The following is a 12848-nucleotide window of genomic DNA, read 5'->3' as shown; positions in this document are numbered from 1 at the left end:
CAAACTCCATGTGCCAACTTTTCAACCTTATTTCACAGGATTTCCTGTGAACCCAAAACTAATAAAATAAGTTAATTGAATACGTATATTAAAATATGATGGCAAAGCACATCCACGTTCTCTGGCAGAGCCCTGTATATCTGCTATGATGGCACCAGACATGCTTAGTACAGCAGCTTATAGTGAGTCAGTTCACCATGTGCCCATTGGGAGACTAAACTGTGCCCTGCCATTACATGAGTCAGATTCAAGATAGCAGCTCACTTTAATTCCAGTGGCAGTAACAGACAATCAAATGTAGGGAAGATAAAACTTGTTTATTAAAAAACATGTTGAGCAAAATGAACATCCTTTTCGGTCTGTTAACGCAGGGAACGGTGTGCTTGGCTCCCACCATTATTACTGACTTGTAATGTTTTTCGTTTTGAAGAGGAGAACTCATGCCCAAGAGGCTGGTGTGATGCAGCCCAGCACGTGGTCTGAAGTAGTGGGTTTATATTGGCAGGGGGGCAGGTCATCTGGTATCAGTGGACCCAGTTCAGCTGAGCTGCAAGTCTGTAGTGGAAGCTTAGCATTTCCTACAGGACCAATGTCTACACAGTATATATCAAAGATGTGCCTAGAAGAGTCTTAACGTCTCCAAATGAAAGTGCTTTGCTCTTCTCATGCTCTTGCATAAAATCCCCACGTATTCTTCGCCTTCTACACTAGAGTAAATACGACTGAATGAAATTCTGTAAAGGAACTCCTAAGCTGCTAATTTCACCCAATAATATGACAATAAAATGATGACAAACATAGCATCCAAAATTTATTTCAATTTCACAGTGTTAGAGCTATTAGGACAGATGAATTCAAATATTGTACCATCAATATAACACCATATCAGAATCATGTTTTATATATATGCATTTATAAAATTACACTTTATTGTGCATTAAAGTCATGCAAGTGTGAACAAACACAATTTGTAACAGAAATGATTATCTGGAACTTAATTCAGTCTACTTTTGAACATCTGCCTTATGGAAGTTAACACTCTTCAATTTAAATTAAAGTCAAACGCGCACAGTACCCATACTCACAGTGTTGTAACTGCTCGGAAATAAATGGTATTGGAAGCAACTTGATATGCAGCACATATTCTTGGCAATCTCTGAATTGTCTTTGTTCGTATAAAAAACGTGGCACGTCAATGCCTTGCATACAGTGATCATTACACAGAAGCAACTGATCCAGCAATATTTTGTTGAAAAGATCACAGTGTCACCGATTCAATATAACTGCAATTGATACCTCTATCAGTAAACTCCTAGGGTATAATATCCTGCACAGTACCTTCTTATAAGAGGTGTCCAAAACAGCCAGCATCCCTATTACTAGTAAAGACAACCTCACAGGCAATATGAGCTCCTATTAAAAAGCACACATTTCAACAGGAGAACAGTATATATGTGAGAGTGTGGCCAGTTATACAATTCGAAATCGAAAGTTGAATAAATATATGAACGTACATATACTATGAAGACAGCATGTTCCTCCCTTCTGTGCGTTTCCTGCTCTGCATTTCTGTCTGCTGTACACACTTTAAGACGTTTGTAAGAAAAAGGCATTTCACTGCTTAATGAGGCTAGCATGCTGCAGATGAAGCATATTCAGCAATAAAACCCTGAATATATCCTAGCGAGAGAGTCAGACGTGCTTTGATGAGAACAATCTGAAAGGTAGAAGACAGAAAACTAAAAACACAAAACTATGTATTGGCAAAACTGGAACAGAACATATTTACATTAAAAACCGAGAACGCAACTCGGCACAAATACAGATACAAACATTAGTAGTCAAACAGCAGTGAAAATATCAATATTATATCAATATTAAAACAAGTGGTTTCGGTCTGCACTATTCCAACTTAGATAAAATAAAATAATAATAATCTTGCACACCATATTTAATGTCCGGCGTTTTTGTTCATGTTCTCGAAGTTCATTTTGCTGTATGACTAACTTAGCATAAAACTCATCAAATGGAAATGCACAGAATGGGGAATATAGTAGCAGCAGCTGAAAGCAACATACACTGATTTAAATAAGCCAAACAGTATTTTTCAGGGTTACCTCTGATAGGACTAGACCGATTATGTGCAAGAAAAAAACAACACGAACTCCAGAAAGCATGACGGAGTGTGTGCAGGAAGGAACTGAACAACAGACAACACTGCTGCTAACCCTCAGCACAGTACACATCAGTGTGTGTTTAACTGTGATGGTCGACGGTACACAGACCCAGATGAAGCTACAATGAATACTCACATGAATAGAGCAGTTGTAATGTAAGAGTCGGGACACCGGGCTGGTTTTTCAATGCTCTGCGCAGGTGTAAATCACTGGGGCTTTGCGTCTGTGTACAGCCAACTACATCAGGCACTATTGCAATTTTAGATTATTTAAAAGGGAGTGGCAAGAACTGAAGTGAACATGAGTAAAACAAATGTAAAACAAACTAGTTGCTCCAGTTTATTAAGAGGGTAATTGTTTTTCTTGTAATTGTAAGCCCCTTTATGTGAATTTGTGTAAAGATACGATCACTGCCAATCACTTTAGAGAATCCCAACACAATAACTGATGTAAATGAGATTGTACAACTGTATTTTAAATTTGCACTAGAAATTAATTTACAATAATATTGGTATACATTTAGAGCATTACATTATGCTAGTGTATAAGTAATGTAAAGTAAAACAAACAACACTATATTTCCATTTGAAGCGGAGTGGACAGGATTGAAATCCAGGGCTTTTGTTCTTCATGCGCAACATGAGTCCTTTTTAATAACACAATGGATAATATACTAATATCATGAAATGTCAATGCAAACTCAAAACCATTTCAAACATAAAAATGAAGTTGACAGTTTTTATCATTGAACACATAATGGGGCAGTTCTTTGAAAACAAGATGGCACATAAACTTGTTTTGAGAGTGAAGAAAAATCAGCTTTTACACTGACGTCCATCTATAATAAAATGTTCCACAATCACTTTTGGACTACAATGAAATGTATACTTCAGGATACAACTACCCAAACCACTGGTACTGTGAACAAACACATTTTACTCGTAACGATCTAACGTAATTGTATTAAATTCTTTGCCGGAGTTATTGCCAAATATACATTGAATGCTGTGATTAAACACATTTATGTAAGGCACACATTAAGCCTTAAATGCAAAAACTGATAGAGAAGGAATTATGCATTAAGCGCATATACAGTATTCATGGTTGTGGAACCAAACTAACTCCAAATGTTACTCAACATAAATACAAGACATGTATACAGTGAAAATGAAAGACTGACTAAAATCATAAGATAATTATTAGTGTAGCATCATAAATAAAATAAATTGATAGGAACCATGAAATACATCAAGCTTACTGTTATTCAGATTCAAACAGGTTTAAAAAATGCCTGAACAAGATGCCGCGGATGCTTTCCATGCTTAATGCATATTAAAATGCTGTTATTCTGCTCACACCATCTTTACATTGAATACAGATGGTCTTTGGTTCAATAAATATAGTGCTGTCACTCTGGTTCCCCCATAGCTTAGAGACAGTACTGGATAGTAATCCCATCGATACAGTACTGCGGCCTGTAAACAGACATTTACAATAAACATTCTTTACGGGTCTTTTCAGAATCTCGTGTTTTGGTTAAATATGCTCCCTTATACCTGGCATTACCGAGGTCAATTTATTAAAAACAAAAATATTCTGACATTTGTAACTTCCTTCAGGGGCTTTGACACCGGACGGGGCATGGCAGACGCCTTCGTTTTAGAGATAAAGATCAAATGTTTTCAACGTTCTCACCGCGCCATGACGTTTACACCCATCAGCCAATTAGGGGAAGTTAAAAACAAATGAACAAAACACGGCATACAAACGGAATTGAAGTGGGAGGATTACGGGGCTTAAATTACACGTTTTTTAAAATATTTCGGTCCTACCTTTTGGTTGACCTCATTTATTTGACTAAACCATTTACTACTTCTGTATAAAGTCACTATCCTGTTTCCGGTGGCGTTTATGGTGCATTGTCTGACAACTCAAAGTCACTGCACAGTATCTGCAGCCCTGATTTAACATGAGGCCGCCCTTTGACCCCCACGTGCGTCACATCCGGTGTCAAAGCCCCTTGATTGAGAGGAGAAATTAAAAACCTGTACTGGTTACTGAAGGTTCAAAGCAGTGCATTAAGGATCATGAAAAACATACGTCTCTTCTCTACAGGCGATCCAGTTATGTTAACCTATATATTTGAAATCAAACAGCTGCAGAGGCTCAACGATAGTTCCTTATAACTTTCCTCTAAGTTCTGGTGGAAGTTTAAATGAATCAATTCTAAGTAAAAAATGATCTAATGCATCGTGAATATTGGTTTCAGTCTTAGCTTTACAATCACTCATAAGTTTGTGTTCTCAAACTACAGAAACATGATTTTTTTAAATCTATATACACCTAATCAACAAAGATTAGACACTAAATATTAAATACAGACTTGGAAAATAATACTCTATTGACTGCTTTACATTTTCATCTCGAACGCAGAATACAGGGGACGAGGTGTGATTTTACAGTTAAAGTGTCTTATTATATGAAATATGACAAATTAATTTGTATGAAGCTAGGCATTTTGTCATCCAAAATTAACAGTGCAGGCAGATTACCTCCCCCCCCACCGCCACCAACATCTCCACAATAACCACATTCAGAGAAAATTATTGCAGGCTCCGTCCTCTCCATAGGAGATTGTCAGTTTAAGAAAGGTGCTTGACATTGTCAGCACAATGCTTCTGGCCTCTCGTTACACGTATTGCTCATTATTGTAAATTCAAGCACTTGGATGAGACAACATCATTTGGTTACCTCGGAAAATGATGCTGCATGCATTTACTGCATATTCGGCGCTTAGCAAGTTGCCTCTCGAGTACGCTTTCCTCAGTGATATATTTACCAGTAAAACTTCAGCAGCGGAGCATCTCAACAGATTTATAAAAATCAGACAGTCCCTTCCTGAGAATTCATTCTTTCAGATCTATTTCCAGACAGCTCCTTGGACAGCACATTAGAAAGAATGACTGCCATTTTCTCTGTGGAAACACAGGAGGACAATCGAGAACGACACGGAGAAGAGATTATCTCAGGATGAGGAATATGCCTGTCTGTGTGACTACACTTGCTCGCACGCTTATTTATTTCCTTTGTGTCCTGAAGAATCTATATTCGTGTGAAAACATACCCAAGATCCATCTTACACACCACAGTGCCGAACAGAAGGGTACAACCTGAGAAAGACATTGGAAAACCGCTGTTTAAATATAATGACCGGAGTACTGTTATATACCTAAAGTGACCATTTCCAATAAGAGCGATGTACACATTATAGAAAAAGCGAAGGAAAGGATTGGTTTTGTTTTATACATTTAAAATATACAGAATAGAAGGTTGCATGGGTGCCAACTGAAATGGCCTATAGAGAGATGCATATTAACACTACGTGGTGATTTCAGTTGATCATAATTTTGTTTAAGGCATTGTCCTACTTTATGCTACAGTGTAGGTTTTCAACATCGCATCCTTACAGAATGCAAAACCCACATGTTGTTGTTTTATAAATGTACTTTCGATTTATAAAGTCACTTTAAATAAAATAAAAAATAAAAAGTAATTGAATTCTAGAAAAAAAATATCTGTACCGCTTCAACAGTTAAAAAGTACCCCTTTTTTTGTATAAGTGCAATTCTATAATTAGTACAGGTACAGGTAATAATGGACAACCGGGCAACATCGGAAATTCAACTCAAAAAAGGTTTACATTTGTGCGCCAACACAAACAAATCCCTTTTTAGATATTCTACAATATGCTAAGACAGAAAATATGAAAATAAAATGTACCTTTGACGGAGAGGCATCATATCTCTCAACAAATTTCAATTAAAAACTAATTGAGGTTGAAACAGTTACCTAAAGGGCATCGATTATCAACAGCACAGGATGCGTCTGCTATAAAACGGTAATTGCTTCAGCCAGAGGGCATCCAACAGAGTAAAATAAATAACTTAAAACTGTAATGACACAGGAGAAGGAGTTTAGTATGTCCTCTGTGCCCTGAAGACCTTTAAGGATGTCAAGCTAATACTTCCCTTAACCTTAAAACTTCCCTGTCGCTTAATCATAGCTCCTCTCCCGAGTTGCTGCTAACCCCTGAAATGTGGTGCCCGATATGCAGCGCCGAGCTCAGCCGGTATATCGACTCCATCTCTTCCAGGAGACCCTTCTCTTCGCTCTCCTCTTTCACATCTCCCTCGGCGTCCTCCTTCTCCCAGGGCACTAGCATCGACGGCTGCCGCCCGGCCTGCCTGGCGCTGTGGTCGTGCAGGGGGCTCTCCGGGTGGGACGGTAGTGTTTGTTTGCGCACGACGTTTCTTCGGACGATGCCGCAGGAGACCGCCTGGGCGGGGGGGGCCACGGCCTGCGATCCCGAGGCCACGGCGACACTCGGCTTGTCATTCTGATGAACGGCAGTGGGCGGTGGGCGGTTCTCTTCGTCGGCCGTAGGCAGAGAGTCTCCGAGAGTGGTGCTGCTCTTGCGCCTCGGGGACGGGGGTAAGTGCTTCCTGTGGAGCGCGCTGTCGTCCTGCCCCAGATTCCAGCCCACCGGATCGGCGCCGCTGCTATAGAGCTGGTCCAGGTTACTTTCACTAGGTGTGTTGGATTTGTTCTGTGGGAAAAAAATGAATAAATACATGATTAATTATACCTACATACATACGTAACAAAAAACATGTGAAAACATGAATCTGTTTGGGTTAAACTGCATACACGGGGTTAATATTTTAATTTTTATCTACCCAGTAGATACAATGCATAAGTTAGATGCAGTTTTATGAATCAGCCTACCTGTTTAACTCAACCACTGAACAGATGACAGACTTCAGGAAACAAACATAAATAAAATAATAGTAGTGTGCCGTATTTTCTGCTCAAAAGGTCTGAACTATAGGTGTGAGACCCACCAGATGCGGTGAAGAAACGGGAATGACTTCTACTAGTCCCTGGAACAAATACTAAATATTTTTGCAAATAAAGCTTTTAAGTGATTAGTGAAATCTAAGCCATATAGCAAGCGTTTGCTTTTTTTTTTTTTTTTTTTTTAATACTAGCTCACCGTAGCCTTATAATCTATGTCATCCATTGATCTGAAGAAATCTAAGCTCTTGGCTCCGGAAAGTTTTCCCTGATCAGAGCTGTTTGTGCTCAAGGTGTCTAAAATCTCCCCCAGCAAGTCCATCTGGCCCGTGCTTTGCTTGTCCGTGTCCAGCTCGTATGAGTCGTCGCTGTCCCCGTTGAAGGACGGGAGATCCCCGCTGCCTTCTGAAGAGACTCTGAGAAGAGAAAAGCCGTGAACAGACTGCATGCATGGGCTTCCTCACTTTAAACAACTGGAATGGGACATCATGGTAAAGAAACAACGAGATTTTGACAAACGATGTACATTTATTTTCTTGTTAAAGTCTAAATCAATTAAAATTGCTTCACTAAACCTTGTATTGAGTACATTTCCAAAACTGGATTTGAAAAGCTGTCCACTAGAGGTCAGTCTTGATACAAGTAAAAGAAGGAAGGTTTTTTTAGTTTTTCTTTTTTTACTGTTGCAATTTTCAAATTCACCTCTTTGGCTAACATCTGAGCCAAGTCTTAGATCAAGATATTTATTGCAGTCAATGCATTACATATCTAAATACCTTGTTTAAATATCCAGAACTGGAAAAACTCTTGAATTTTCTCAAGAGCATTAGGTAGATAATTAATCTACAGAATTACATGCTTATACTTGAGGCATGGTGGCTGCATCAGTCATTTTGGGGGGAAACATTATTTGAGGCTGTAATGTACTTATGACAATCGGATTATAATTGACAAACAAGCAAATTAAAGTGAAAAGGAAAATGATATTGAACCAGACAAGGTACATAATTGATTAAATTCAGCAGATCATCTATTTAGTTTCAGCAGCAGATTCGGAGGAAACCGAAAACAATAACTGGTTTACAATATAGAAACACTAAAATACATACACAGAAGACAATGGTCCTTATGACCACCAACATTTAACCCATTAGAATTAGTTTTTTGCATTTTCCCCAAGTGGAATCCAGCTTAGATTGAGACTTATTTTAGTGACTTACACTCTTTTCATTGTACATCCATATCGCCTTGAATAAAATTAATTGAGCTCTGTAGGTCCAAATCCAGGTCATCGCAAAAATACATATTAAACCCCATAAGGACACAACATCTATCAGCTCCAGCTCGGCAGAGAGAGAAGAGGGGAAATAATGACAGATCTAATACAAAGTACTTACTTGCTTTGTCGATCCAATTCGTCGTCATCTAATACGAAGTCTGGGCAGCCCATAGCTGGGTTTTTCTTGTAAAATTGCTGTTTCCCCCAAAAAAGAAAAAACAAAAAGGGAACAATAATGTGAAGCGACACGTTTTTTACATTTGAGTTTAATTTACTTGCTACAGACTTGCTCTAGAAGTGAAAATTTCGTCCATTACATATTACAGCCCTTCACACTAGATCTTAACTCCCGAAACCAGCGCCACGAGAAAAGGATTCCTGTGACCAGACTGATTTCTAATGCTGCAAGTTCACAGAGTACCTTTTATTGCACACCTGTATCTATTAGACTTTAACTGGCAAATTAAAGAACCCAAGCATGATCAAGCGCACCCGCTCATGTGGCGTACATAACTGTGGCCGTCCATTAACATCATTTCTTTCATGACACACATGTACCCATATCTATCACATGGCAATATGGAGGCAGGCCGTAAAAGAGGTCATAAAGTTATATCTGCCCACATTATCAAAGTCCGTCCATAAATAAGAGTCACCAAACAGTTAATAGCTGGAAAGGTCTACTGCTTCCTGAAAATTATATTTGATCAATATTGAAAGGCAGCTATGGATATAAATTCACAGCAAGGCAAAGCATTAGCATTTTGGGTCTTAAGCACTGGATTAGTTGGAGTTTTCAGTCTGAATACAGTCTTGACATATGTAACAGAGCTTGGGGAAAAAAGTAAACGAGGAACGCATCACAGAAAGGGTTAATAGCCGCCTTCCCTATAAAAATAGCTGAGAAATGTGTGTACTGGCCATTTAAGACTCTTGCCATTCAAATAAACAATAACATATGTTCAAAACTGATTGCCCCTCTCTCTGGTAGCTGGAAGCTATAATGAAAGTGATTACAGGGGGTTTAGGCGGCGAGTCCCAAAAATGTTTTAATGGATTCCTATGTCAGCATCATAAATCTCGACTCCAAGCAGCATTGTGGAAAGTGAAATTGTAAATGCACCTGCAAAACACTGTCGGATTCATGTAGGAGGGCCTTAAATAACACTAATGCCATGCTTATTGCAATAATTTACCCTCTTCGTTTCTGTTTTGTAGTATATTGTAAAGTGTGAACACCAAAGCGTTGAAACCGGTGACAGGCAACTCTTCCTTTCCTTCGTCATTAATGCTACAATAACAAGCCAGGCTCACATGGCCTTTAGTAACCACAACAAAGGGAATTACTCTGGCATTTCTGTTCTGTACCCAAAACTGCATTAAGAACAACTTCAAAGATTTATAGGGGCAGGGCTATTTTACTGCATTGTAGGAGATAACTCAAGAGATTCTCAAGTGAAAAGCAACAACCAGTTTCAGAGAAGTACAAAGGTACAGCACCACGGATAGATCTAAAACACAAATGCAAAAACCATAGTTTATATAACTCTAGTTTATAGTTACAAGGGTCACACTTATTTAGTGATGCCAAAAAAACATCATAATACAATCAGAACAGTTTTCATCATTTAAACTAGGTATTGAAGCAGACCGCAGCAAACAGAAACGTTAAACGCACAGAAACCCGGCTGATCGGTCTGATAATCCCCCCGATCGCGTGAGGGCCAAATTAAAGACGGAGGTGTAAATGGAAAAATGATCTTCTTTTGTAATGGATGACTCACTCTTTCTCCCACAGTGAACCGATGTTGTGTTTGAGCCAAGGGGGGAAAACAGTATATGAAATAAGAGCCAGGGCCATTTGACTGAATCTGGCCAAACCACTAGTTTGGGAAAAAAAAAAAAAAAAAAAAAAAGATTCTCCTAGACATACACTAATTCTGCCAAAAAAACAACAACAAAAATCAATTCACCGTCTGCTCCCCCTACAGTGTGCTTCCCTCAGCAGCGTCCTGTAGGTTATGTGAAGGGGCCAAATTTATATTACAGTATTGCTGATTTACTTTTCACACTAGCCATGTGTAGATCGTACTGCAACTTGCCAAAACCTTATTAACTGATCCAACTCTACTGATTCCTGTCTAACACCTCTCCACTGACACTGAAAACAGACTGAGCTATTCACATCTCAAGCACACACACACAGATGTTATTGTCTTATGTGAGCTAGAAACAAATCACGGAAAACCAAGACACAAACAATAGACACAATACCCATCTTGTGATAATAACGCCATTATATTTTTACCAGACACAAGTTGTTTACAAAATGTCCCGGAAGATTCGCAGGACTCTAACACACTAGCCAACCTTGTATTGTGTGTAAATGCAGATCTTAGACACATTTATTTTCCGTACATCAGCACAATACAAATAACTGGTAAGAAAGTCCACAGACAGAAATGTGATCAGCACATGCTATGCTGTGATTACATTTCTATTTTTAATATAATGACATATTTCTGGATTTTAAGCCCTATTTCCCCCCCTCACAAACTGGAACATTTATTTACGGTTTCTAAAATTAAGAAATGTACCTTTTTGTATGAAATATTAGGTTAAACAAAATTACTATTACTCTATTACAGCCAATATTTCTGCTCTGCAGTCTAATAACCAGAATTTTATGTTATTTTACATATGGTATTTCTGTATCCAGCATGCCACTGATCTCAGTATTTGGCAGCCTGGATTAAGATATGCCTGGAAAATGCAAACAAACCACAAGAAAGCTGAGCCAAATCCCTGCCTCGCCAAGTCTTTTTAGTTGTTCAAGAATCCCTCAAATATAGCCATTAGTCGTAAATCAAATGAACGAAGATACACTATCCTGTTATTCTACTAGCTGAATGTGAAGCATTTTTCTTCTCTTTATTTCCTAAAAGGTGAATATTGAAATGATATATTCAAATGTAAAAACTGTACAAAGCTGAAGTTTTCCATATTCGAAGAGAGCTGCAGTAATACAGGATCGCCAGGAGATGGCACTTTTGTCACAGATGGACATTGCAGGTACATTACTGATAGTAGCTTAATAAATGATATGAATATACACACACACAATTATAGTCAAGGACTGAGCTCCAGTGTATACTGAAGTTTGGGGGGGGGGGTTCCCAATAAACAAAATGGTACCACAGATATAAAAGGATCAGACCTTCATGCAAGGCTAGTGTTTTTGATAAAATCTAAATTTCTACAAATACAAACTATGTGTGTGTGTGTATATATATATATATATATATATATATATATATATATATATATACACACACACACACAAACACACACACACACACACACATGCATATAAACATGTATTTTTAAAGATCATTTGTCAATACTAGTATGTTGCTACCTGCTACATTCAAAGTACAATACAGATATCCCTGAGAAAATACAATGCTATTATAATTTCAGTTTCAACGCTATGAATCATCAGCGAACATATTCATACTAACAAAACCATACTGATAACCATACTGATAAAGGGAGTCTGAAGGATGGAGCTCTGTGCTACATACAAACGTATACATGGCAGATATCATTGTGTTTTGTTTCCTTCTGTTAAGAAATCTGAAAGTGCTATTAATATATGCTGTATTCTGCTTTTGAATCCTATTAAAATCATTTTTCATATTTATAAAAATCTATGAAAGGATAAACTACACAATTTTCTCAAATATCTGATTGCAAACAAGAATTTGAATTACAAAAAAACTTGAATCAGCTTTTTTCCCTTTTTCTTTTTCTCTTTTTTAAGCAAAGCTATCTTTAATATGCAGAGATTTTGTGCTCGTCTTGGCTCTGGGCTATCCATCTGTTCAGTTCACTTGTGCAGTTTCTTTACTAAAGGGAGAACAGCCGACTGTGGCAGTTCTCCTTATTCTCACATGTTGCTGTTCCCCATAGGTTTCTGAGGACTTAAAAGAACCAGAGGTCACAAACATCCCTGTTAATTTGATTAAGATGATAAAATATAGACAATGATCCCTTTATGGAACAGCATCAGTGGAGGTTTAACGTTCTTTTCAATGGAATGCAAAGCTGGAAATGTTTTGTTTTCAAATTCAATAGAAAACTGTCTGCACTTTCAAATTCAAATATTTTTATATATTTTACTTGTATTCGCATAAAATAATATACTTTGAACAGTAGATACAGTTATTATACAGAACATAATATCATGTTATACATCTTCAAATTATTTTAAGAATAGTTTTAGCCAAGGGCTTCACACACAACTACTCTATTTCAAAATGTCTATTTTTATTCCATTATTGATTTGTTACAGACTACACTAAAATCAGTACTTTCAGTCGCTAGTGAGGAATTCATTTTAATCAAAAACTAGTAGAATGCATGCATATCTAGTATGTGTTATAATCATATATAATTTTATACATGCAATTATGTAAATCTGCCAACATATATAAAAGACTAACTGTTTCCTAATCACAAAGGAGATCATTGACGTT

The 12848-nt window shown here is 37.7% G+C and overlaps 1 protein-coding gene across 2 annotated transcripts in view; it reads right to left on the bottom strand.

The window, feature by feature from the left end:
* Nucleotides 1-798: 798 nt before the first annotated feature.
* Nucleotides 799-12848, bottom strand: part of dennd1b (DENN/MADD domain containing 1B) — a 90118-nt gene continuing 78068 nt past the window's right edge. For both annotated transcript variants that reach the window (XM_066692506.1, XM_066692507.1), the window contains 3 exons: nucleotides 8429-8505; nucleotides 7231-7447; nucleotides 799-6783 (listed from right to left, as the gene is read on the bottom strand). In XM_066692506.1, the coding sequence (XP_066548603.1) occupies nucleotides 6235-6783; nucleotides 7231-7447; nucleotides 8429-8505 (843 nt within the window). In that variant the 3' untranslated portion in view covers nucleotides 799-6234. The remainder of the gene's footprint in view (nucleotides 6784-7230; nucleotides 7448-8428; nucleotides 8506-12848) is intronic.

This window comes from Amia ocellicauda, chromosome 19, assembly GCF_036373705.1.
Source record: "Amia ocellicauda isolate fAmiCal2 chromosome 19, fAmiCal2.hap1, whole genome shotgun sequence".
Taxonomy (NCBI): Eukaryota; Metazoa; Chordata; class Actinopteri; order Amiiformes; family Amiidae; genus Amia; species Amia ocellicauda.
This window is presented reverse-complemented; position numbering and strand designations above follow the sequence as displayed.